We start from the raw sequence: 24364 nt of genomic DNA, 5'->3' as shown, positions 1-24364 counted from the left end.
CAGCCTGCTTCCCCCGTCTCGCCTCGCCGCCACCACCCCTCTCCCCTTAGCCGAGGCTCGCCGCGCGCTGCTTCTCCGGCAAGGAAGACAAAGGGGAGCTTCCGGATCTCGCTTCGCCCGTCTCGTCACGAGATGGCGGTGGCGCTGCGGTTCCCTGGGGTCGCGCGGGGGTCTCCGGCCGCGCTCGCCATCCGCGCCGCCGCCGCCTCCAAGCTCGGGAGGGAGCAGGGCTCCGTGCGCGCGACTGCCAGGCCGGCTGCGCAATGCTGGAGGCGGAGGGGGCTGGTGGCGCGGTGCCAGACGGGCGCCGCGGCTGTTCTCAAGAATGACGAGGCCACGGCGGCGCAGAAGCCCCACACGGGCTTCACCGCCGTCATGAAGTTCGGCGGCTCCTCGCTCGCGACGGCCGAGCGGATGAGGGAGGTGGCCGACCTCATCCTCAGCTTCCCCGAGGAGACGCCGGTCATTGTCCTCTCCGCCATGGGGAAGACCACCAATAACCTCCTGCTGGTACTGCCATTTTTAGCTCCGCGTCTCTATTTTTTTTCTGCCAATTGTTTTAGCTCCCAGTAGCTGAATGCGCGTGCCTGTTTCGTTCATTGTGTAGGCTGGGGAGAAGGCGGTGAGCTGCGGCGCCCCGAAGGCGTCCGAAATTCCCGAGCTCGCGGTCATCAAGGACCTGCATCTTAGGTTGTGTTTCACTTTCCTCTTTGATCATCTCTGATTGGGTTGCCCCGCGCTCGACAATCTGGCCCTGATCGTTCCTTGTTTTGCTCTGCTCTCAGGACGATTGATGAGCTTGGATTAGATAGGTCGGTTGTTTCAGGTATGCTGCTCTTCCTCTACTCTGCTCGTACCGAAAGTCCCTTGCTCTACTTGGAATGTTTTTACAAAGGGTCGTCGTTCTCTTTGATGTGCGAAAGGCTTTCTCTGCACAGTTTGAATAATAATTTCCGGTGGAGGTTGAATGGCCATGGACGTGATTTCTTTTAATTTGTGTATGGAAGTGAAAGGCCTTATAGTCGCTGTCAGCAATACGGACCATTTTCAGCATGGCACCATTCCATTATATGTCAAGCAGGGACAATTTTTTTTTATCTTATAGAAGCTCAATTCACCTTGTCGTTTCAACTATTTGCCAGTCCATATGCTTGTTTAGTTAATAGACCTGCCAGTCTCTGCACCTGTTATTTTACCTGGCAAGTTCTTTATTTTTGTGACAACAACTCATTTTTTACTACTTTAGCTGCTGCTCGTTATTATGCCCTTTTTCTTTCTTTTAGCTAATTCACTTTCTACCACTAGTTCGTCTTCCTGTTGAAGTACCTTTCAGTAGCACTATCAAACAACTCCCTTCATCAATGTTCACTTCAACAGGCTTATTGGATGAATTGGAGCAGCTTCTTAAAGGAGTTGCTATGATGAAAGAGCTGACTCGTAGGACAAGAGATTACCTAGTTTCCTTTGGTGAATGCATGTCTACAAGAATATTTGCTGCATATTTGAATAAACTTGGGAAAAAGGCACGACAGGTATGTCAAATATTTGACTATGTGCTTCGATATATGTCTTATAATTTACTGTTTATTATTATTGGTTTTTGAACTGAAACTCTAGATTCTAGTCAAACAATCAATTCTAATCTGGCAGGAAAAATGTGTGAATGCAACTAGTCAATAGTTTGGACGGTCTGTGAAGTCCTGGGTAGTACCAGAACGCATAGTTTGCCCACTGGCCACTTTGTCTAACCTAACTCAGGAAAGATAAGTAGTCTTTTTTTAATCTGACTTTCTTTCCTGGACAATAAAGGGAAGTCAGCTTTTGATCCTAAGTCCTAACAGGGTCTCAATTAAGAGTAAAACTGTCCCTCTGATACAATACTATGTTTAAGTCTGTACTGGCACATTACTGCATGTGGAAGCCTACAAAAGTTGAGCAATATTTCTTTTGATCACTACACATAACTGCATAAGCTCATATCAGATGAATTCCCCTCCACCCTTGTAGACTTAGTCCACAATTGAAATCAGCATTTTCAGCCTAACAATGTCGTAAACTAACTGTTGACCCTTCTTTTTTGGCAGTATGATGCATTTGATATCGGCTTTATAACCACTGATGATTTCACAAATGCGGATATTCTTGAAGTCACTTATCCTGCTGTGGCAAAGAGGCTAAATGGAGATTGGATGGATGACCCTGCCATTCCCATTGTCACTGGTTTTCTTGGGAAGGTATGTATTTCTGCATGATTTGTGTTGAGGGTGTCAAGTTTCCTCTGTTTGGATTCATAATTATCTACATAAATTTCAGGGATGTAAATCATGTGCTGTCACCACTTTAGGCAGGGGTGGTAGTGACTTGACTGCTACAACTATTGGCAAAGCTTTGGGATTAAGAGAAGTCCAGGTTTGTTTTCAATGCCACAGATCCTTAGATTAATGCATATGGAATATCTGTGTTTGGTTCAGGTTCATTAATTTTTTACGGTCAATAAGTTGTTCAGGGCTTTAGATCCTCTAATAATATTACTATTAATGTGCTTTCACTACCCCAACTTACTTGGGTCTAACAGGCTCAGTTGTTATTGCAAGTTCAGATGTTTAATAAAAACTACAAGTCCTCTGTAACTCCTTTGCTAATTCTTTCTTTTTTATAGGTTTGGAAGGATGTAGATGGTGTGTTGACGTGTGATCCTAATATTTATGCAAATGCGATACCCGTGCCCTACTTGACTTTTGACGAGGCTGCTGAGCTTGCATACTTTGGTGCACAGGTATTTCTTCTTTCTTTATTACGGTTTGCTGATCAGATAAAATGTTGCCTGTTGTGCCTCTAAACCTGAATATTAATCCTGAAGGTTTAGTTTACATGATTATTCTGCTTTGCCTTTTTTGTTGGTTTAGGAGGTTAGATGTGCATGCAGAAAATTTTAGTGACTGATTACTTTTTTTTTATTTGTTTCTGCTATAACTCTTTATACTTACCTATTGTTAGGTTTTGCATCCTCAATCAATGCGGCCTGCTAGGGATGGTGGTATACCAGTTAGAGTTAAGAACTCATACAACCGTCATGCACCTGGTACAGTCATCACTAAATCCAGAGATATGAGCAAGGTATGTTGTGCACTTGTTTACAGATTATGATTATTTCATATGTAATATCTTGTTACTGCTTTATAGAATTTCTTGCAAGAGCCAGCTTGAGTACATCTTGATTGTAAATTGTTTTTTCAGAGTATATTAACCAGCATTGTGTTGAAATCAAATGTTACCATGCTTGATATAGTGAGCACACGGATGCTTGGCCAGTATGGTTTTCTAGCAAAGGTACATATAGCAACTGATGTGACTCTTTTGTTTGTTTTCATCATAGCTTTTTGTCAGCTTGATTATATATCACGCACGTGTTTTTCTAGCAAATGTACATGTAGCAACTGATGTGACTCTTTTGTTTGTTTTCATAATATTTTTTTGTTAACTTGATCATGTCCATACACGTGTACAGGTCTTCTCAATATTTGAAGATTTGGGCATCTCTGTTGATTGTGTTGCTACTAGTGAAGTCAGCATATCGTTGACACTAGACCCGTCAAAACTATGGAGTCGTGAATTGATCCAGCAGGTAAGCAACTGAATGAGAAAATGTTTTTAGTTCAACTTTCACCAAACGATACAACCGGTGCTCTAATAATACACAGCTAACAAATTTTACTCTGTGTGTGTTGTCGTCACAGTTCATTGTTTATGAATAGGCTTGAAGTTGAGTTGCTTAGGAAAACATAAATATATACATTTTGCAACAGTGGGTAACCCAAAGAATGTATTAGGGCTATTTTGATGTAGAGAACGGATGATATATTGAAGTAGTTTTGCTGGATCGGCTTATAGTGTTTTTTACTTTGCAGGTTTATTTTTCAGTTAGTAATTAGTCGAAAACTGCACTGTTTCCAAATTCTTATGCATGTTATGATTCTTTTTGGCTATAAGTTATTATCACGCTCATGTTTCATTGTTTTTTTTATGATGATGTGGCAGGAACTTGATCATGTCGTTGAAGAGCTTGAAAAGTTTGCAGTTGTTCATCTGCTGCAGCGTAGATCAATCATCTCCCTGATAGGAAATGTACAGAGGTCATCATTGATTCTTGAAAAGGTTATAGAGCTCCCCACAGTACAATTAGCAACTTTGACACCTTGTGATTCAGAACTTCCATGCTAGATCATGCTTTAATACTAGAGAATGGATACATATACATGAACGACTGACCCTTTTGCTGCATGCCAGGCGTTCAATGTTCTGCGAAGAAATGGTGTTAACGTACAGATGATCTCACAAGGGGCATCCAAGGTATCCATCCTTCCTCACCATAAAATAAAAATCAAGTTTCTATGCACATTCCAAAGAGTGCAATAATGCTGAGTTTGTACTCATGCAGGTGAATATTTCCTTGGTAGTCAATGACAGTGAGGCAAAACAGTGTGTGCAAGCCCTCCATTCGGCATTCTTTGAGAACGGCTTCATGTCAGAAGTCGAGGGAGCTGATGTTCCCCAGAACGGCGGCGCCTCTCTGAACTCAAACGGCGCCATCTACGGAAACTAGTCGACTCTGCAACTGCATTCTCCTCAATTGGTGTACCATTGATAGGTTAATTGGTGATTCGTAGCAATTTATTTAGGCCACCCAAACGAATTCCTTGCTGTTGTAAGAGCTTACCAGGAACAGTTTGCATGGTATGCCATTGTTTACCATGCGCTCCGGTGCTACCAAGTACTAGTAACCAATGTTCTTGGGGATCTGCCAGTTGTTCAAAGCATCCACAAGCCTATGTGTATCAGAGAGTTGTATTGCGCATGAATGTTATAAGAGTTATATTGCACCCTTTGGGTGGTGATTCAGCGCGTCTCTGTAGATTCACCATTATCAGATCGCTCATAATCTTGGGTCTGTGTGACTTGGCCCATAGACGTCCGGCTAGCAGACAACTTTTCTCCACCTCCATGCATCTTATTCATTCAGATGAATGCTGCATTTACCTAATAATGCACGAGAGTACAACAAACTGAAATATATACAGTGATGCTGCCAACAAAAAACATGCAGACCATACATACAGGTCGGTTACAATGTTCTCATCTTCATCTATGCATTGGTGTATGCCGTGATGTTCGGAACTATCATCATATACATCAGCTACAAACTTCCATGAACAAAATATCAGCTACGCCAGAACTGCCAACAATGTCTACTCAAACTTCTGTTCACTTTGCCTCTCGAGCTTCTGGATTAAAGCATTCTTTTCCTCTTCAGGGAGTGCATTGAACATGAAAACAGATTTGTCGCCAATGTCATCCTTAATGATCAGGAACAGAATGAAACTGTCAGATTCGATTGAGGAAGCAAAGCACTAGCTCGGAATGATGCTAAAAATGCAAATCATTGGAAGAGATTTTACCTTGATGGGCTGCTGGAACTTTCGTGCAGCAAAAATGGTGAAAAGAACCATCCACACTCCTAAGAGGCCTGACTTTGTGCTGTTATCCATTAAACCAGACTGCACATGCGACCACAAATAGTGTAAGATGAGTGCCACATTTTGTCTCTCGTTCCTTGTTCAAGGAGCAAGACAAGATCACAAGAGCAGCTGCCAACAGTTTGAGGTGGTGTTCTGATTTACCAGATGTCCGAGAAGAAGCCCGGGGATAACAAAGGTTAAGATGCCGGCTTCCAATTTTCCGTAGCAGAGACCTGTTGGTGCATTACCGTCAATATAATAACTGAGAATTTGGACTGCACAGTGGACAATTGGACTATGATTCATGAATCGGACTAGTCATGACTCATGAGCATGGGAATGGCGGAATCAAGATCAACTGTAAGCTGTAGGCCATGTACTGACTAACAAAAATCAAGAACAACTAGGTCTACATTCCCACCATTGATGCGCACAACAAGTACAGTTGCGTACCTTCCTTGAAGACGAGACCTGTGAGCGCAGCGAACGTCGGCCCAACGAACCAGAGGGCGGCGGGATGCTCCAGCACGTACTGCACCAGGCCCTCGTCCAGCGGCTGAGCGGCGACGAGGTAGGTCCCGACGGACCCGAGGACCCCGGCCGCCCACAGCGCCTGGAGGAAGCGCTTGATTGGGGTGACGTAGATGTGGATCAGCACCAGCGACAGCCCCAGCCCCGCGGCGCCGGCGGCGTAGAAAAGGTCGATGCTTTGCCTGACGGCGTCGCCGGCGGCGTTCCCCTCGGGGAGGTACGCGGCGGAGGCCGCGGCCACGAAGGAAGCCGCGGCGGTGACGAGCCCCGACCGGTACAGCAAGACCTGCGCTGCGGCAAGAGCAGTTGTTGGTCAGACAGGTTGCGGAGAGGGAGCGATGCTGATGCGCGTGTGGCTCGACCTCAGCGCCTCAGCCAGTGCTTGTTCCCGTACCTCGCGGACGTCGGAGTCCTCGACGGTCCAGGGCCCGTAGACGCCGTTGTAGACGGTGTTCTGGTCGGCGAGCCCGGCGCCGGGGCGGTCCCCGACGGCCCTGAGCCTCGCGCCGCGGCGGCCGAGGAGGGCGGAGGAAGGCGCTGGATTCTTGCAGATGGGGACGAGGCTGGGGTGAGGTGGTAGCGACACCAGTCGCGGCGGGAGGAGGAGCGCGGCTGCGGCGGTGGTCATGGTCGGGCGGCGATTCTTGCGGCTCTCTGCGACTGCGATGCTTGTGCCACGATATTTTGAGTTGAGCAGCGTTCGTTTCCGGTGACGGTGAGAGCCTGGCCGGGGGCGAGGCCTGACCGCAAACGCCGCGGATTCGCCTATTTGGGCCCGATGGGCCGTGCCACGCGGTTCTCTCGCGGGTGGAAGGAAGAGGACCACACCCCCCCCCCCCCACCCCCTCTGCGGCCCTGCCCAGTGTTGATGCTAACTGCAACTCGATCGATCATGGACATGGTTCATCATGGCAGATTTAGACCCGTTAAATTCTTCTTTCCGACGAATCAAAGGGGGCCTGGATCCCCTTGCAACATGCAGCATTCAAGCGCTGGTCCTCCAGGCCTCTCTATATATTAGCAGCTTCCCTTTGAAATTATTGGACGGACAATGGAGGCATTATAAAGGATTCAAGTTCTACATGAATTTTTCCTATCAAAGCCTCAGAACTAACGATACAATACTATGTGTTCATTCATTTGGAATTTCTATGAAATGGTCTCTTCCATGATAATTTTAGAGGAAAATAAGCATTAGGTTCAACCTCATGTTTTCTCTCATTTCTGTATTAGAATTAGAATTCCTCTGTGTTCTTCTGTGCGGCATTGAAACACATGTTTTGTAATTTTTCTATGTTTTAGATTCATGAATGGTTTCAATTGCCTATGTGTTTCATTCCGAGGCAAAGCCACATGCAGCTTCAGTCTATGCATGCATGATGCTGCAGCAGTTAGTACAGGTCATTAAACTTATTGATACAAATACATGCGTTGGTAGCATACAGAAATCATACGTCTTTCTGTGCCTTGTCCTCCTCTTGTAGTCGATTACAGAATGCATGTAGTCAGCCACGGAAATTAAATGGGGGAAAAGCTACTAATAAGTTACCTACTAGCTAACTGCCATAGCGTTCTTCCGGTCTGACACTTGCTTGTTGGTGTACGTATAAACGTACTACATACCTCTGGATCGTCGTCTCTGCTGAACCACGCACCATATATCAGTGATCAGTCGTGATCACTTACTTGGCCGGCGACGGCGATGCGAGCTTGAGCTTGCCGCCGTACATCTCCGGCAGCTGCGCGTCGTCGATGGCCTCCCGGAGCGTCCTGTCGAGGTCCTTGTCGGAGACGAAGACGAACTTCTTCTTGGTGTTGTCGTCGATGAAGGGGTAGACGATCTTCCACGCCGCCATGAAGACGTAAGGCACGTGAATGAGGAACACCCGGCCCAGGCGCTCCGGGTAGTAGTTCTGCATGATCTCCAGCGCGGCGAGGTAGGCCCGGATGTCGCAGTTGGAGTAGCCCCAGCCCTTGAGGTCGGCGACGGCCGCGAACTTCTCCTGCCCGGGGGGCAGCCTGGCGACGGTGGCGTCCAGCACGTGGACGACGAAGCGCTTGAACTCGTCGAGGTCGCGGTTGGACGGGTGGTGCCGGGCGCCGAAGCCGTAGATCATGGGCCGGCCCTGCCGGTCGTGGCCCTGCAGGCACAACTTCCCCTGGGAGAGCTCGCGCGCCACCTCCGACTCGGAGATGCAGCCGTGGGGCTTCGCCGACGGCTTCCACTTGAGGTACTTGAGCAGCATCGCCGACGCCTTGCCGATGTGGTGGTCGCGGGCGCGAAGGAACCGACGCAGCATGTAGTCGTCCTCCTCCTGATGACCGATCGATCAGCAGTCGTATCAAAGGTAATGAATGAGTTTGGTTGGCAGTTCTTGTATCACGTCCTAATCGATCTGTTGGTTAATTAGGCCGGTGAGATTATTAGGAGCGAATTGGCAGCAGGAGTTGATCGGTCCCCTGCCAGAGATCGACATGGGCAACAACATTAATGGGCGGGGCTTTTCAGCACCATGAGTGATGCATGGCCGAAATGAAGCCACACGACCAATAATTCATTAATCTGGACTCTGAATGTGCTGCAATGTATGTTGTGCCCAGGGGTCCGGGGTTTATTTTAACGAATGTTTCAATGCTAATTAGAAAGATTAAATATAAGTTAATTATGAAACTAACTACATAAATCTAAGGCTTATTCATGAGACGAATCTATCAAGCCTAATTAATCTATGATTAGCACATATTTACTGTGGCATCACATGGCCTAATTAGGTTTAATACATTCATCTCGCGAATAAATCTAGAGGTTATGGAATTTATTTTATCATTAGATTATTTTTAATACTCCTAGTTAGCATCCAGACCTTCGATGTTACGGGGTTTAAAATAAGCTTAGAAAACCAAACACCCCCGACTGTGTGTGCATGCCTGTCATCATAAGTGCTTTCTATTCGGAATTGAATCAAGAGTCAATCAAGGGATGGATCATTAGCAAGTTAGGTGCACTATCCATTTTGTCTCCGCACTGACAGAAAACTGGGGAATTCTGAAACAAACAGACGGAAGAAGTTTTACCATCGTCGGTCTGAAACAAACAACAACCATCGTCGGTCTGAAACAAACAACCCCTCTGTTTCCCCATAGTCACTCTGGTGCAGAACGAAGCAGGAGGCACGTGGTTGGGCTGGGTGGCTATTTCTGGCTGGACAGCTGATCAGCAACTGCAGGCATGGCCGGCGCCCATGGCAGAAAAAGGAGAGGTCATTCAAAATCCATGGTGGCGATTGGCGAAGCAGAGCGACTACCGGTCCAATTCAAGCGGAGATGGACACGGAACGGAACAGACGGCGACGTCCTTTACAACGGACGACGCAGTTGTGGTAGATACGAGCTAGCTCAACCACCTGTTGCCTGGCCTGCAACTACCTCCAAGACACGGGTGCTCACTGAACTACAGCCCAATAACCTACCGGCTCCACCAGCAGCAAATGACCAAAGCGTGACCGGCCATCAACGCCAAAAGCGACGGCCGGCCAACAAGGACTGTGTCACGCTCCTACTTGCAGCAGTACCAGAGCAAACAACGGCAACGGTTCAGTGCTGGTGTTCAATTCCCTGGCCAAGCCAATCAGCATCATTTTCAGAGGTCTGGCTTCCAATAGTCTGGCCACAAATTCGTGTGCTGAGGCTTAATGTTGATGATGCTTTGGCTAATTACCAAGTACTAGTACTAAAAACAATTCATCAAGGGAAATTATTGTGGCTAGGTCCTCAACGCTAGATATTTTGCAGAGTCTTTTGTTTGGCCCCCTGAACGCCGGATACCACAGGTAACTGCATATGTGATGTGAATACTCCTATGCGATTGTCGTCAGAGGCCAAGGCTAAGCTTGTGCCTACCGTGCTGTCGATTTGTGGAATGGAGAGCGTGAACAGTGCCATCCCGTGTGCGACCAGTGGCCACCATCTATCATGGTATCCGGCCGGTTGAGGGGATCCGATCAGAAGCAGCAGCTTAGTAGCTCAAGGGGAGACGATGGATGGATGATAAGTGGATCAGCGGATGGAAGGACGGACCTTGCAGGCAGGGTCCTGCGCCTCGGTAACGGCCCTCAGCTCGGCGACCTGCTTCCACTCGGCGGCGTCGCCGTCGTTGTGGTGGCCGCCGTTGGTCGCAGCTTGCTGGCAGTCCATGGCGGCCGCCGGGCTCCTCGACCTTGATGGATGGACGGGGGCGTCTTCTTCAGTTCTTGGTTGAGAAATGAGGAAAGAGAAACGGCGACGGGAGCGGGAGAGCGGCGGGGAGGTTTTATTTATATTTATAGGAGGAGGAGGGAAAGGCTGCAACTGACTCTGTTATTTCCCTGCTCCAGCCTCAGCTCTGAATGAAACAAAGAAACGAGGTACCCCCGGGTGAAAACGAAATGCTGTTGGCTCGCCGTCTATTTATGACACTGCCTGATTGATCTGTCCAACTGAAGGAACAGTCCTCCCTCCCAGTTGATTGATTGGAAATCTGGAGAAGTCTCTGAACCTAAACTGTATGGAGATTGCCAACTGTATGGAGATTGCCTTGTAAAAGGCTAGAAAGCTTGAACCTGACTGGGGTTACCCTGTTGACCGATTGGGAATCTGGAGCAGCATTAGCGGGAATCTGGAGCAGCATTAGCGGGACTGGCAGGCCCCGTACCTGCTCCATCCATCACTTTTGATTGCAGTGCGCTACTATTATCTGATGTCTGATGATAATCAGGTCATGCATGAACACTTGTGGTTCTGTGTTAGCACTTTGCACCTAACAACAGGTTACCATTCAGGCACCTGCATGCTCTCCTCCGACGACTCAGGGCTATCGGTACTGTGCTGCCGACGACTCTGACGAACACGGTCGTGCATGATAGAGGCAGGCAGGCAGGCAGGCGTCTTGCATTGCAAGAGGACAGCGCAATGGAAGCGGCAACATCAGTGGCTGCTACTTGCTAGATAGCATCGCCTACAGCCCTAGCGCCATTGATGGACGATTGAGGCCATGGCTAGATAGCATCGGATTGGATCGGACGGATCGGTTCTCCGGTTGACCGCCGAGTAATGGCCATCGGCATGATCATCCATCCATTGGAGGAGGAGGCTGGAGATAGAGGTCGCTCATCCATCCACTCCATGTCTCCATCCTCCCGCGTGCCAAAATGGTTGGCATCCAGCGCCAACGCCCAACTACTACCACCGTGCATCCATCCATCCATCAATGCGAATTGCTTTGCTCCCCAGCCAGCAGGGTCCGGCAGGCGAGGCGCCTCCACAAGCTGCTGCTCCGCTCGACCGGCAAGCCAGGGCCAAAAGCCGTGATGCACGCGTGTGGCTCAGCGCGCGCCACGGCGGCGGTGACGCGGCACCGTACCGTGGCGCAGGGCAGGGCACTAGCGCCTGTTTAGATGACCTGTAAACGCAGAACGTGTAAACGCAAAATGAGGGTGTAAAAGTTTATAGATTTTTGCGTTTACGGCTCCACCCCGTAAACGAAAAAAACCGTAAACGCAAAATTTTTGAAGGAATCTTGCCAATTTAAAGTATTAAATGAAGTCTATTTACAAAACTTTTTGCATGGATGTGCTGTAAATTGCGAGACGAATCTAATGAGCCTACTTAATCCATATTTTGCAACAGTGATACTACAGTAACCATCCGCTAATTATTGCTTAATCATGGATTAATTAGCATCATTAGATTCGTCTCGCGATTTACAACCCATCTATGCAAAAAGTTTTATAAATAGACTTTATTTAGTACTTCAAATTGGCAAAATTCCGTCAAATTTTTTTTTACGTTTTCAGGGCCTACGCCGGTCCGTATAGATGCGTAAAGATAAAAACGCCGTTTTTGCAAAAATTTTTTACCTTTATGACCTGATCTAAACAGGCCCCAGTAACAATGAAGAGTATCAAATCAAGCGGCGGCAGCAGCAGCGGGAAGTACGTGGACCTCCGCGCGGCCACCATGGCTGGCACTTGGCAGGATCGAATTGAAGAAGATGGCTTTCATCATGCGAGTGGGCAAGCGTTACATGCATGTGCTATCTCTGCTGCTCCGTACGCATGGTGCTCCGTTTGGTTCGCGTGGCCCAGCACCACCATCGTTGCTTGCTTTGCTTCCCTCTACTAGTCTACTGTACTAGTGTACACCATGGATCTGATCAATAGCCAACCCCGGTCGGTGCCTTTCACTTCATTGTGTTCACCACCGTGCTGTCATCTCATCTGTACGCCCGGGGCGGATGTACCGGATTGGCCAACTACTAAAGTCAATCAACCTGCTGCTGCCTTCTTGAATTGCAAGCAGCCATCAGCCATGCATGTCACCACAGCTTAGCTTGGTTGACCCATGCCATGCAGATGCAGGCAGCAAAGCTCCAGCCACTCCAAACCAACTACTACAGTCTACAGTTGTGTGTGTGTTCATTGGCTGCCGCTGCCCGGTGGAGTACTCCTACCACTGTACTGCACTAGTAGTACTAGGCAGGCTCTATACTAGGAGCACAGCACAATTCTTCAGTTACCCCAGTCAGCATTTTCCAACACATCATTGCCGATGTGATTTCAGTCATCCCTCGCTTCTGAAACCTGGACACCACCCGGCCGCATAAACTACTTTACTGAAGCAAAGCTTGACTGAAATCTGGTGAGGCCATATGGCACAATCAGCAGGTCTCCAGCTCCCGCAACCACAACAACCAGTTGCACACAAGCACCATCTCATAATACACAAGCTATGAATTACATAGTCCTTCGATTCATCTGATCCGAGAGAACACGGTATGCATGCTCTGATGCTCAAAGCGTAACCTCTACAGAGTAAGCAGTAAGGGGGTGCTCGATTCCGTTTGGGCTAAACTTCAGCTTATACCATCTAGAAGTATTAAATAAACTTTAATTATAAAACTAATTGCAGAATTTTATGAATTTCTATTGAGATATATTAATCCATAATTAGTGCATGATTACTGTTTGTTTGCAAATTATGGATTAATTAGGTTCATTAAATTCGTCTCGCGAATTACTATTTATCTGTGAAAAAATTTGTTTTTTAAGCAAATTTTATTTAATACTTCTAGACGACGAGATTTTTAATATACCGGTGCTAAAGTTTAGCGCTCGTGAACCGAAACAACACGAGAGCACGTGGAGTTGAGGACAAGTCCTCACAACACACTCCAGGGGGCGAAGCTGTCATCACGATGCCCACCGGCGGTCTCGGCGATTCCACCGTCCTTGTTGAAGCAGTACTCGGGCGCCTGCCACGCCGCGTCCTCCAGCACCGCTCCCACCTCAAAGCTCATCACATAGGCGATCCTACCTGCAGATCGGCAATGCACAGAGGTTACACCATCATACATAAAACAGGTGCTTGGTCACATCTCAACGGCAAGGCAAGCATTGAGTGTTGGTAATTTAGGGACAGCAATAAAAAGGGAATTCATCGAGTAAACAACTAGTATAGTATAGCTTTGAAAAGGGAATTTGATTCCCTTAGTTTGTACTTGGCATCTGCTAAGTAAGGGACAACTAAAATTGGTAGAATCTAGCAGAGCACTGGCAACTAACTTCCATCTAGTATGGCCCATTACTTTGGCTCAAGCAACAGGCATCACTACTTGCAGACAAGCTAGGCTGCAAGCTAGAACGTTTTGCAGTCAAGTATCTTGGTGTGCCTCTTACGGCTGACATGGAGCAACATTTCAGAAGTATAAACCATGGGGAAATAAACGGGCATGAATTGTGCAAGATTTTCCAGATGGTTCCATGCGGTCTACTTGCTGAGCTAATTCCTCCAATTTGGCTCCGACCCACCCTAAGCTTAAGCAATGTAGCAGCATTTGAAACATTACCCCCATTTTATTATAGTCAGCAGATGAATCAGCATTCGCAGTAATTTGTCTGCCTGAGCGGGGTCGGGGATGTGCCCCCAGACTATACTGCGAGTGAGTCTCAGTTTCATCGCAAATTAGCTCCTGTCGCCTTCAAAATAGGACGGCAATTGCGCTGGAGCCTGGAGAAGGGAGTCCTTTACCTGTGTAGAAGACCCACTTGACGGGCCGCTTGGTCTTGACGTCCTCGTAGTAGGTGATGAAGTCCGCCTTGGCCCAGACGTGGCAGTCGAAGCCGCCGGCGTCGCGGCGGCCGAGGTAGACCGCGCCGGGGCGGAGCCAGTCGGGGCGGAGGATGCCGACCCCGACGGCGGCGGAGTGGCAGGCGCGGCGCGACGGGGTGTAGAAGAAGGAGGTTCCGTTGTTCCACTCGTTGTCGTAGAAGGGCGCGTCGGCGGCGAGCTGGTAGCGGGTGACGTGCAGGTTGCGGCCGCCCGGCCAGTCGTACCAGAGGTCCGCGACGGACAGGTTGCCGTGGTAGTCCATGACCAGCTTCGCGTGGAACTGCGGGGGCCAGGGGGTCGGGTTCGGGTCCCCGGAGGCAGCGGATGCGGGCGGGGCCTCCGGGAGGCAGAGGAGGAGGAGGAGGAAGGCGACGGGGAGGAGAGGCATCATCTCCGTCACGGTGGTTGTTGTGGATCCAATCGGAGACTCAGATGTGGACGACGAGAGGAGGAGGATACTAGCAGATACGGTGGGCCAATACTACTATGTAGGCCTGGCCATGAGAGATTGCACCCTGCTCTTCGGCATTTAAATTTGGGCCGTCTCGCCACAATCGGGCCCAAAAGTAGAAACAAAATATTATTTTGATGAGAAACAAAATACATGCAACCTTTATGGAATCCAACCTACTCCTTCCGCTCAAAAAAACATCCTTCTAAATTTAAAATTTATCAAAAATATACCTATTTAGAAAGTGCTTGTGCATAAAAAATCAAATAATATCAAATATAAATAATAAATAGGAACGAACATGAAATTTTATTTAGTAGTATTAAATAAAATCTAATTATAAAACTATTTGCACAACCTGTGAGCTAATTCGCGTGACGAATCTAATGAGATATATTAATCCATAATTAGCGAATGGTTATTGTAGCATCACTGTTGCAAATTATAGATAAATTAGGCTAATTAGATTCGTCTCACGAATTAGCACACATCTGTGAAAAATTTTATAAATAAATTTTATTTAATACTTTAAATGGTAAAATTTATTAATTTAATTTGTTTTGGAATTGGATGGGCGCGTCACCGTCCATCCGCAGCTCAGCGTACGGTTTGGTTTGCCCGCCCCATACGACACGCCACGGTAGATTTCCAGCTCGACCTCAAGGGGCCCACCCGACTCCCGCGGGAACCGGAGGCCGCACGGCAGGTGCGTCTGGTCGTCGTCCGTCCGAGCCCCCTCCCCTCCCCTCCGTCCCGAGTCCCGTGACCGCCCCCGGGGTCGCCGGTTTCCGCGACCCCCAAATCCGCGTGCGCCGCCGCCCGGCCCGGCCCGGCCCCATCCCCCGCCTAAATCCGCTCCCCCAAGGGAAGGGACTCTCCAAGTCTTCCATCGGCGCCCGTCGCCCTCGTCGTCCCTTGTGCTCGCGCGGGAGGCGCAGATCCATCCCGACCCGGGCGGGGGTTGATTCCTCTCTCCTCCTCCTGCTGCTGGTAAGGGCGCCCTCGCTTTGCTTCGAATATCCTGGGAGGAAATTCGTTTTGTTTTGCTATATGGCGCGGTCAGATCCAACCCAGCCCCTTACTTCAGTCTGTTGCGATTCCTGTCGTTTGCTGCGTGCTGGAGCAGCAATGCCAACTACTTTTATTTATGTTCACTATAAACTGTTCAGTTCGTGAACCGCGGCGGGACAGACAAATGTGACTTCTTCTCTGCGCGGCAGGGTTGGATCATCTTCCCAGTCCCACGCGAAAGCTGTGATCATTCCGTTGCGCTGCTGACGAAAGATAACGGCGATGTTGGAACAACAGTTGCTCCTCTGAGCACCAGGCCTCCTGCCCACGCTACCCTGGCGACTCAAGTCAGGGGGGTGTGGGAAATAACCCGGTGCGGTGAATAACCATGGACAGAAGAGCTGGGGCAATCCTAGTGTGCCTGCTCTTCGTCCTGGTCCGGGACGTGTCGGCCGTCGCTGAGACCGAGGCCGGCAATGCGCGGTTAGTGCAGGAGGCGCCCCACAGGAAGCTGGAGGGCACGGGGAGGCAGGATGGCGGTAAGGTGGGGAGGGTGTCCGTGTCAACTGTCGCATGGTCTACGCTCGTCATGGCTGCGGCAACTGGGCTGGGAGCGGTGCCCTTCTTTTTCATGGAGCTGGAAGCTCAGTGGGCGGGCCTCTGCAATGGGATGGCGGCCGGGGTGATGCTGGCTGCAAGCTTTGACCTCGTGCAGGAAGGGCAGGTGTATGGCAGTGGGAGCTGGGTTGTTTTCGGAATTTTGAGCGGAGGAGTATTTATTTGGCTCTGCAAGAAGGTACTTCACGATTCCTGCTCTTCATCTTTCAGATCGATACCACATTTCAATAGCTTTACATTTGAATGAGCTATTTCTTGTTGCTGTATAAATTTATGCAATATTAGGTTCATTTATATGGTACTCATCCATGATGTACCTCTCAATGCAAGAATAAAATTTAAGATTGCTATGCACTAGGTAGCTTAGATTTCATGAAAAGGCTATAGCTCAAAATACGTCACCTTTTAGCTAAACAAAACAGTGCCTAGCAGTTACACATGTACTTATAGTAGTCTTGGACCCAAAAAATTGTAGCTGTCAGAGTCAATAGTTGTTGGTCCAAAGAATTGAATAAAGTGCAATATTCGAGCTTACCCTCATTTGTTTGCTCATAAGAATATTGTGTAGACCAACTGCAAAAGTTAAACATCAATGCATGACTGCGCTATATCAGTCTGCATTCCACTTTGCACTTGCTTGCAGAGTGTATACAACATCATATCGAGTTAAATTGATAGTTTTGTTTTGGAACAGTCAAGATAACCCCCTTTTTCATTGTTCTTGTTATAGTTATCTTCAATAACATTTTCTTATACCATTTCTTTATGCACAGTTTCTTGAGCAATATGGAGAAGTAAGCATGCTGGATATTAAAGGTGCAGATGCAAGTAAAGTTATCCTTGTTGTTGGAATAATGACTCTCCATTCTTTTGGGGAAGGCTCTGGTGTGGGGGTTTCCTTTGCTGGCTCCAAAGGATTTTCTCAGGGTCTTCTAGTTACTATAGCTATAGCAGTGCACAACATACCAGAAGGCTTGGCTGTAAGCATGGTACTGTCATCTAGGGGTGTGTCCCCCCAAAAGGCAATGATATGGAGTATCATAACATCTTTACCACAGGTGATATTTCTTGTGATGAAATATTAAACATTCCTATAACTGTATTGTCTTTATTCTTGAATGAGTAATGGAAAATATGCCAACTCTTTAGTTATCTTGACTTGTTTAGTTGTTTTGCAGCTATAAGCAACAGAATGAATCTGTCTTGTGCACTAACTGAATTAACTATTTTGCTCCCTTCCCCCCCTCATATTTCTCTCTGTGTTTATGGACTTCTGTAGCTATTAAAATTAAAGAACGAAACTGAATCATAGTGCGAGTCACATGAATCAGCACTAATACGATTTGGTACTGGCAACATAGGTAACTGGTGCATGATAGTGAATCGGTTAAAGCAAGGTCTTGAGCTCCCAAGAAAAATGTATCTAGGTCATGGCCAGGGGTTGGTGGAACAACTGGACCAATATTTTATCCATTGGGAATCCTACATGCACCTTTGTTTGGAACTTTGGATGCTGACTGAATATTGTTACAAATACAAAATACTTAAAGGCCACACATGATACATTTTATGCACCAACCCTGGGTGTTTTCATTACAATTGCATCCTTTACAATATGCTATTGATCCTTCTGGTTTCGTAGAAACTGTTGTGTATTAATTTGCTGACTATATGTGCAACTCATAAGAGTTTTCCAAGCTGATGAACTGATAAGTAACATTAGTATTTGTGTGAAATAAGTGTTAGCACTAAGAAACCTTTACTCAGATCTCTGTATAGTATTAATAATCTCTGTATTATATAACCTTAGCAATCATGAAACATTACTTATTTTGTTCTATATAATTATTGGTAGCTAGCAGGAGCTAGTTATTGTTGTCATCCTGAGGCCAGTGAGAACCACACCTGTCTCTTTTTTTTTACTTGCCTAAACATGGCCAAGTTTAGCTTTCTCTCAGTATTATGTCGTGAACACAATATTATTCATCACTTTTATGTGCAACTGTTGTCTGATTCAGTTTCAAGATACACTTCTGGTAGCAAACATTATTTGCTTTTGCTCTGATGCTGATCTGTTTTCAATTGTAAATCCAGCCAATTGTTGCTGTTCCTGCTTTCCTTTGTGCCGATGCGTTCCAGAAGGTGCTCCCCTTTTGTACTGGTTTTGCGGCAGGATGCATGATATGGATTGTTATAGCAGAGGTTCTTCCTGATGCTTTTAAGGTGAATTTCCTATTCACTTTACTGTTAAGTAAACTGTGAAGGACTGAAGCTGCTGATTTATGTGCTGAGAAAGCAGTTTTGACATTTTCCCTGTTATGTGCAGGAAGCGACTCCATCACAAGTTGCTTCTGCTGGAACGCTTGCTGTTGCTTTCATGGAAACATTAAGTACTGTGCTTCTGGGATTTACTGATGGCAACAGGTACGTTGGCTATTAACATTTTCGTGGTCTTAGGTGGGTAAAAGTTAACTCTCAGCTAAAGATATTGATTTAACTTGCAGCTCGGAGGATGCATCAGGTTTCTTGGTATCACTTGTATTTGGACTGGGTCCACTTATTGGAGGAATTATACTTGTCACATTCTCTCTTGCCTTCAGCATGTCACACCCTCTACTTACTGGTGTGGCATCAGGCATTGCTTTCCGTCTTGCAGCATGGAGACCTGTACAGCTTCTCATGTCCTCAAAAATGGGTCTCTTTACCACACTCTTTCTCCTCATTGGTGGTTCCCTTGTCTACCATGTTGCCACATCAAGCATCCTTAGGGTGGTTAATCGCAAGAAATCCTCCGTTAATGTCATTACATCATCCTCCGGCTTCTCTCTTAGTGCCCTCACACTGCAATCGCTCCTTTCTTGCGGTGCTGTATTCCTTCATGCATACGCGGAAGGACTTGTACTTGGTGTCGCGGCTCGCAAGGCTTATGGCCTTGGCCGTTATATGGTTCTTCCAGCCTCCCTCCATGGTCTGCCACGAGGTGCGGCTGTCGCTAGCTGTGTTTATGGTGCCACAGATAGCTGGCGCGGAGCCCTGGCAGCGGCTGTTCTGACTGGGTTTGCAGGACCTAGCGCCGCCATCAGCGCGATCCTTGCGAGGATCGACTATGATGGGCTCGATCATTGGATGGTGATTGCATGTGGGGCTCTAATCCCCAGCTTTGGCCGTGTTTTCAGGCGGTCCTTGCGGTTGGACATGCGGAAGAGCATCGTGGGTTTGCTGATAGGCATCGCCTTTGCCTCCGTGTGCTTGATGTCGAATAGGTTCATTTGCTTGCACACTCCTTACTGCAACTCAGCTCCAGAAGCGGTCACATAACCTGTGCTGTACGGGGCTGTTGTGTGAAACACATGTAACACCAGTGTAATGACTTGTGACTATACAAGGAATGGAAGAGGTTAGTTATATTGCAGTGAGGAGCGGATGCATCTTGTATGGCTGATCATTGATGTGCGGTGGCTGTAAAAGTTTTTCCAATGCAACCTGGTGGAAATATTAAAGCTGGAACAACGTTGATTTTGTGCGCCAAAGTTGAAAAGAAGTCTCTTCGTTTATGGCTGGTGTTGGTGGGTGCTGACTTGCTGTTGGGAGCAGCTAGCGACCCAGCAACAGAGAGTGAGTGTGGCATACAACGTGGAAATGCAGGTGATGGAGATTGAAGAATGTTCCAGTGGACGGCGACCTGACGTGTTTTCCTGTCTAGTCTTGGGCACCACCACTATCCTGAACCTGAAACCAAGGGTGCGCTTGCAAGCTTTGACGTCAAGGCAACTTGTTGCTTTGTTCTGCTCCTACTAGTCTGGATGTGAACAATCGCGCGCCCAATCAGAGCAGCTAGCTGCAGTAGTAAACAGTGTACGCAACAAAGAAGCTTTTCCTTTGTAGGTGTGGTAGGTTTGCATTGAGATTGTTTTTGTATAGATAGAATCCTAGAAATATGGTGCACGAACAATAATCTGCTTGCTTTGGTGCGTGTTAGCTTTTGCGTTTTTGGTTCCACGCTTGCTTGACGTCGTCGGGTCGATCGGGCCTCCAAATTAAACGTGTCTTGTTGGTCGATCGGTCAGCTCGATCGATCGTCTTTCCTTCCATCTCCGTCCAATCCAGTCCATCGATCGGTCCAAAAGTAATGGGGCGCCTCCGTTGTTGTGGGTCGTTGGCCGAACCCTCTTCTTCACTCTCCTTTTGCATCCCCCGCGGGACCTACTTACCTTCACGCCTCCACTACTTCCATGGAGCCTGCCCAGCCTATAAAACGAGAGGCCCCCCCGGCGGCCATTGCCAACAGCCAGTCCACTCCGAGGTGAGTAGGTAAGCAGCGGCTAGTGGTGCAGGAGTGCGAGGGGGGAGAGCAAATCAGCAGCTAGCAAGTTGCAATGGCTGCTCAGGGAAGAGGCAGCGGTGCAGCAGTGGTCCTTGCGGCGGCGGCGGCGCTTGTCCTCTGCGTGCTCCTCCAGGAGGCCCGGGTCGCCGAGTCGGCGGTGTTCACCGTCGGCGACCGTGGCGGCTGGAGCTTCAGCTCCAACAGCTGGACCAACGGCAAGCGCTTCAAGGCCGGGGACGTCCTGGTGTTCAAGTACGACTCGTCGGCGCACAACGTGGCGGCGGTGAACGCGGCGGGGTACAAGGGCTGCAGCGCTCCCCGGGGCGCCAAGGTGTACAGCTCCGGCAACGACCGCGTCACCCTCGCCCGCGGCACCAACTACTTCATCTGCAGCATCCCCGGCCACTGCCAGTCCGGCATGAAGATCGCCGTCAACGCCGCATAGCATGACATGATGCATCATCTAGTACGAGCTCCTATTTTATTATTACCTGATCATGGTGATGATTAACTCTTTGAGTGTGCCTTATATATAAATCTGCTTTTGCTATTACCATATAGTATGTAGTGCGTGCATAAAGGTCGCCGGTTCAGAGTCGTGCTTGATGATCGATTATTGTCAGTTGCGTACTTTGCAGTGGCGTGTGTGAACTGTAAGTGGGTGTAGAATGGATTTTCTCTGTACACACACATCATGATTGTGCTTAATACGTTCGTGTTCGTGTAAACTAGCTAACAATGTGCACATATATTGTGCGTGTTTACCTTCGCATTTAACAATAAACTTAATAGCTAATGAACTTGCACAGACGGTGACACAGCTGAACCATACGCTGTTTGGCGAGGCCAGTCGCCTGCTTGTGTCAAGCAGTTGATGGTTGCTCACGATTGTAACACATCATTGAGTAACAATATAAAAAACAACATGCGGTGTATTTGTTGATCCGACATCATGATTATGCTTAATACAGTATCATAAAAAGATGTAATTTATATAGAACAAGAGAAATGAAGATAGTGGTGCTGGCGGAGATCGAGATGCTGGAGGTTTATATACAAGTTAAAATTTAATTGTTTATGATAACGTACGGAGTGAGCCAGCACTAGCCCATCACTGAATCTTCTGCATCGAAATGAGCCTGAGGCTTCGAGTGGGCCGGCCCAGCGGAACCTGCATGCGCCCACGTGCATGAAACATAGAAAACCCAGGGTCTTTCGTGGAAAACTGGAAACCCTATAATCGTCCTCCCCCAAAACCTGCGCCCATCTTGCGCCGCCGCCGCCGCCTCCTCCAATCCGTTCCGCTCCTCCGTCCCCCTCCCTGCTCACGCGTCCTCACCGGCCCCGCGCCGCCCTCCACCGCCAAGGTCAGTCTTTTTTCTTCCATTCCTCACTCCGACGTCATCGTATCAAATCGGCAAATTGCCATGGTTCTCGCTCGTGAACGGTTTAGAATTTAGATCAGTCCAGTCCAGCCCGATTGCTGGACGTAGTAGAACCGATTCACTCTCGCGATAGATCCGTGCCTCCTGCGGCGTTGGACTCATTGGCTGGTTGCGCAGATGAACAAGGAGAGGCTCATGAAGATGGCCGGCGCCGTCCGCACCGGCGGGAAGGGCACCGTGCGCAGGTACCGTCTCTTGACTGGCTCACACGGCTTGGCTCATGTGTTGGTCATCAGCGGCGAATGCAACCACTAGAAAAACTTGAGCTTTTGTTCAGGAAGAAGAAGGCTGTCCACAAGACGGCCACCACGGACGACAAGAGGCTGCAGAGCACGCTCAAGAGAGTAGGGGTCAATACCATTCCTGCAATCGAGGAGGTCAACATCTTCAAGGACGACCTCGTCATCCAGTTCTTGAATCCCAAAGGTTTGCCAGTCCTTCTCTTTTGTAGCTGCTGGTTCCTGTTACATGTTGTTGAAATGGGGAATGCAAGTGTTACTGACTCGTTTGTCTGTTGTTTTCTTCTCTGCTCATGCAGTGCAAGCTTCCATCGCTGCAAACACATGGGTGGTCAGTGGATCCCCACAGACGAAAAGTAATGCTCATCCCTCTGTTAAGTTTGATTGTCCAGTCATTTAATCACCCTCAGAGCCATACTATCTTTTTAGATAAGTGGAAGTCCTAGCTTTCAATGGATTGCGCAAGTGAAACAACTAATTATGTTGCATCATATTAGATCCCTTAGTAGTTTGCGAATCCAAAATCCATTTTAGTTTTTACACCTGAACGCATACACACTTGATTAGTCTGAATACAATTGGACCAACTATTTTATTTTTCCCTCACCATCAGAAGTGATTAGGTGTAATCCCATCTAAGTAATCAAGCACCTGTTTGAATCTCTATAATTTTAGCACTAGCTTTTGTTTGGTTCAAAAGCACATTTTTATCCATGCAGTTCCTACCTCAGTGGGTTCTGCTCGTGGTTAGGTTGGGTTTTAAAAAGTACTTACAGGGTTTAAAGATGGTTTTAAACAATCGCGTTATGTTTCATCTGCTATGCTATGTGGAAAAAACTCAATTTTGCCATAAAAGTACAGTTATTTTTGTAGCATTCTTGTACAATTCTATGTTGTTGACTTACTAAAATTGTTGTTTACTGTGTAACTTGACAGAGCTACAAGATGTTCTGCCTGGGATCATTAACCAGTTGGGTACGTTACACTTTGTACCTCGATGTTTATATCCAATAAATTGCTTTTCTTATAATGTAAATAACTTGTAACCGAATTGGACTACCGAACTTTTGTTCTTTTCCTGGCCTGTTTCTATTCTTGTCAGCAATATTTATTGCTGCGCTGCTTTATTTCCAGTTTTGTCGTGTCTTGTACTTTCTAGACGGTTAGTACTACTGGCCACTAGAAAGAATATTTACTCATATGGATGTTCTGTTTGTTGTCTGTTAGTTTTCAGGCTAGTACTTCTTGTTGAGTAGTTGAGTACCTGTTGTAGTGTTGTGCCACCGCTGTATAGTTTGAAAATAGAAAGTCTTAAGAAGGAAATAAACAGTAGCTCCGCCAGGTTAGGAAGACTATCAACAAGAAACTAATGCCTTGTTCATTTCGTTCTTCCAGGCCCTGACAACATGGAGCACCTGAAGAGGATTGCTGAAGAGATGCAGAAGCAGGTGGCTGCTGCTGGTGCCGCAGCACAGGCCAAGGAAGATAATGATGATGATGTTCCAGAGCTTGTTCCTGGAGAGACTTTTGAGGAAGTAGCTCAGGAGGCAAAAGCCTGATCATAGACTCCAAATAGTGAAATGTTACTTGACCGCTTCTATGAGGTCATGGTTTTCTTGTGATGGCACTCTTTTGCTCCCCCCACTTAGGCCAGCCGCTCTTTGTATTCGCAGTCAGAAACTTTTAGTTTCTCCGAGCTTTTACCTAAAGTTATGCATGTTGAGATGCCATGGAATCCATTTTGCTCGTTTTGATGATTACATTTGTGGTTGGTTCACAACATACACTGGCACCACTGCAGCTGATGTTACTGGATCACCACTTTATAATGTTTGTGTGGTCTATATGGTGGGGTAAACCCTCTGCAGTTATTCTGCAAATGTGTTTAGAGGTTTCCAAAATTCACCTCTTCAAGCTCTTGTTTCTCGCTGTTGCAACATTCCACTTTGATTTGTGATAGCAGATGAGGTTACTGGGCGTCGTCTTCTGTGTTTTTTATGCCCGGTGTCAAATACTGTACTAGTTTCCTTCAAAAAAAGATAATGTACATAGAGCCATTGCCTTTCAGGGAATCGTTTGCAACT

At 47.5% G+C, this 24364-nt stretch overlaps 7 protein-coding genes across 8 annotated transcripts; 4 read left to right on the top strand and 3 right to left on the bottom strand.

The window, feature by feature from the left end:
* On the top strand, positions 1–4895 carry LOC112878279 (aspartokinase 1, chloroplastic-like). The gene is made up of 13 exons (XM_025942726.1): positions 1–510; positions 608–690; positions 786–826; positions 1378–1532; positions 2085–2234; positions 2314–2409; positions 2660–2776; positions 2998–3117; positions 3238–3330; positions 3509–3625; positions 4039–4155; positions 4288–4350; positions 4439–4895. The coding sequence occupies exons 1-13, from the start codon at positions 133–135 to the stop codon at positions 4601–4603; spliced, it is 1695 nt and encodes a 564-aa protein (XP_025798511.1). The 5' UTR covers positions 1–132; the 3' UTR covers positions 4604–4895.
* A 159-nt stretch (positions 4896–5054) lies between these two features.
* LOC112878280 lies at positions 5055–6798 on the bottom strand. The gene is made up of 5 exons (XM_025942727.1): positions 6442–6798; positions 5970–6333; positions 5679–5749; positions 5457–5555; positions 5055–5354 (listed from the first exon to the last, which is right to left on the bottom strand). Exons 1-5 carry the CDS (start codon positions 6673–6675, stop codon positions 5247–5249), a joined length of 876 nt encoding a protein of 291 aa, XP_025798512.1. The 5' UTR covers positions 6676–6798; the 3' UTR covers positions 5055–5246.
* A 618-nt stretch (positions 6799–7416) lies between these two features.
* LOC112878278 (phosphatidylinositol transfer protein 3-like) lies at positions 7417–10376 on the bottom strand. Its single transcript, XM_025942724.1, has 2 exons — positions 10125–10376; positions 7417–8362 (listed from the first exon to the last, which is right to left on the bottom strand). The coding sequence occupies exons 1-2, from the start codon at positions 10239–10241 to the stop codon at positions 7730–7732; spliced, it is 750 nt and encodes a 249-aa protein (XP_025798509.1). The 5' UTR covers positions 10242–10376; the 3' UTR covers positions 7417–7729.
* Positions 10377–12778: 2402 nt separating this feature from the next.
* LOC112875459 (uncharacterized protein At4g14100-like) lies at positions 12779–14661 on the bottom strand. The gene is made up of 2 exons (XM_025939319.1): positions 14112–14661; positions 12779–13397 (listed from the first exon to the last, which is right to left on the bottom strand). Exons 1-2 carry the CDS (start codon positions 14581–14583, stop codon positions 13243–13245), a joined length of 627 nt encoding a protein of 208 aa, XP_025795104.1. The 5' UTR covers positions 14584–14661; the 3' UTR covers positions 12779–13242.
* A 710-nt stretch (positions 14662–15371) lies between these two features.
* On the top strand, positions 15372–19802 carry LOC112875565 (putative zinc transporter At3g08650). 2 transcript variants are annotated; one of them, XM_025939447.1, is made up of 6 exons: positions 15372–15633; positions 15864–16450; positions 17046–17330; positions 18367–18495; positions 18599–18696; positions 18777–19802. In XM_025939447.1, exons 2-6 carry the CDS (start codon positions 16043–16045, stop codon positions 19588–19590), a joined length of 1734 nt encoding a protein of 577 aa, XP_025795232.1. In that variant the 5' UTR covers positions 15372–15633; positions 15864–16042; the 3' UTR covers positions 19591–19802. The 2 variants fall into 2 exon arrangements, with proteins under 2 accessions (XP_025795232.1, XP_025795233.1); XM_025939448.1 differs by having other exon boundaries at positions 15813–16450.
* A 766-nt stretch (positions 19803–20568) lies between these two features.
* On the top strand, positions 20569–21332 carry LOC112876807 (basic blue protein-like). The gene has a single exon (XM_025940986.1). The coding sequence runs from the start codon at positions 20649–20651 to the stop codon at positions 21039–21041; it is 393 nt and encodes a 130-aa protein (XP_025796771.1). The 5' UTR covers positions 20569–20648; the 3' UTR covers positions 21042–21332.
* Positions 21333–21808: 476 nt separating this feature from the next.
* On the top strand, positions 21809–24151 carry LOC112876806 (basic transcription factor 3-like). The gene is made up of 6 exons (XM_025940985.1): positions 21809–21963; positions 22159–22226; positions 22319–22467; positions 22580–22636; positions 23217–23255; positions 23676–24151. The coding sequence occupies exons 2-6, from the start codon at positions 22159–22161 to the stop codon at positions 23837–23839; spliced, it is 477 nt and encodes a 158-aa protein (XP_025796770.1). The 5' UTR covers positions 21809–21963; the 3' UTR covers positions 23840–24151.
* Positions 24152–24364: the final 213 nt, after the last annotated feature.

Source organism: Panicum hallii, chromosome 9, assembly GCF_002211085.1.
Source record: "Panicum hallii strain FIL2 chromosome 9, PHallii_v3.1, whole genome shotgun sequence".
Taxonomy (NCBI): domain Eukaryota; kingdom Viridiplantae; phylum Streptophyta; class Magnoliopsida; order Poales; family Poaceae; genus Panicum; species Panicum hallii.
This window is presented reverse-complemented; position numbering and strand designations above follow the sequence as displayed.

What these genes read in the sequence shown, in the direction of transcription:
- LOC112878279 (XM_025942726.1), top strand. Translation starts at nt 133, where the DNA reads ATGGCGGTGGCGCTGCGGTTCCCTGGGGTCGCGCGGGGGTCTCCGGCC. An exon ending in AGATAGGTCGGTTGTTTCAG is followed by an intron (nt 827 to 1,377) that starts GTATGCTGCTCT and finishes TCACTTCAACAG; the next exon opens with GCTTATTGGATGAATTGGAG. An exon ending in TCTCACAAGGGGCATCCAAG is followed by an intron (nt 4,351 to 4,438) that starts GTATCCATCCTT and finishes GTACTCATGCAG; the next exon opens with GTGAATATTTCCTTGGTAGT.
- LOC112878280 (XM_025942727.1), bottom strand. Translation starts at nt 6,675, where the DNA reads ATGACCACCGCCGCAGCCGCGCTCCTCCTCCCGCCGCGACTGGTGTCG. An exon ending in AGGACTCCGACGTCCGCGAG is followed by an intron (nt 6,334 to 6,441) that starts GTACGGGAACAA and finishes GCCGCAGCGCAG; the next exon opens with GTCTTGCTGTACCGGTCGGG. An exon ending in AGGTCTCGTCTTCAAGGAAG is followed by an intron (nt 5,750 to 5,969) that starts GTACGCAACTGT and finishes ATGCACCAACAG; the next exon opens with GTCTCTGCTACGGAAAATTG.
- LOC112878278 (XM_025942724.1), bottom strand. Translation starts at nt 10,241, where the DNA reads ATGGACTGCCAGCAAGCTGCGACCAACGGCGGCCACCACAACGACGGC. An exon ending in CGCAGGACCCTGCCTGCAAG is followed by an intron (nt 8,363 to 10,124) that starts GTCCGTCCTTCC and finishes ATCGGTCATCAG; the next exon opens with GAGGAGGACGACTACATGCT.
- LOC112875459 (XM_025939319.1), bottom strand. Translation starts at nt 14,583, where the DNA reads ATGATGCCTCTCCTCCCCGTCGCCTTCCTCCTCCTCCTCCTCTGCCTC. An exon ending in CAAGTGGGTCTTCTACACAG is followed by an intron (nt 13,398 to 14,111) that starts GTAAAGGACTCC and finishes GCCGATCTGCAG; the next exon opens with GTAGGATCGCCTATGTGATG.
- LOC112875565 (XM_025939447.1), top strand. Translation starts at nt 16,043, where the DNA reads ATGGACAGAAGAGCTGGGGCAATCCTAGTGTGCCTGCTCTTCGTCCTG. An exon ending in TTATTTGGCTCTGCAAGAAG is followed by an intron (nt 16,451 to 17,045) that starts GTACTTCACGAT and finishes CTTTATGCACAG; the next exon opens with TTTCTTGAGCAATATGGAGA. An exon ending in GGATTTACTGATGGCAACAG is followed by an intron (nt 18,697 to 18,776) that starts GTACGTTGGCTA and finishes TTTAACTTGCAG; the next exon opens with CTCGGAGGATGCATCAGGTT.
- LOC112876807 (XM_025940986.1), top strand. Translation starts at nt 20,649, where the DNA reads ATGGCTGCTCAGGGAAGAGGCAGCGGTGCAGCAGTGGTCCTTGCGGCG.
- LOC112876806 (XM_025940985.1), top strand. Translation starts at nt 22,159, where the DNA reads ATGAACAAGGAGAGGCTCATGAAGATGGCCGGCGCCGTCCGCACCGGC. An exon ending in TGGATCCCCACAGACGAAAA is followed by an intron (nt 22,637 to 23,216) that starts GTAATGCTCATC and finishes GTAACTTGACAG; the next exon opens with AGCTACAAGATGTTCTGCCT. An exon ending in TGGGATCATTAACCAGTTGG is followed by an intron (nt 23,256 to 23,675) that starts GTACGTTACACT and finishes TCGTTCTTCCAG; the next exon opens with GCCCTGACAACATGGAGCAC.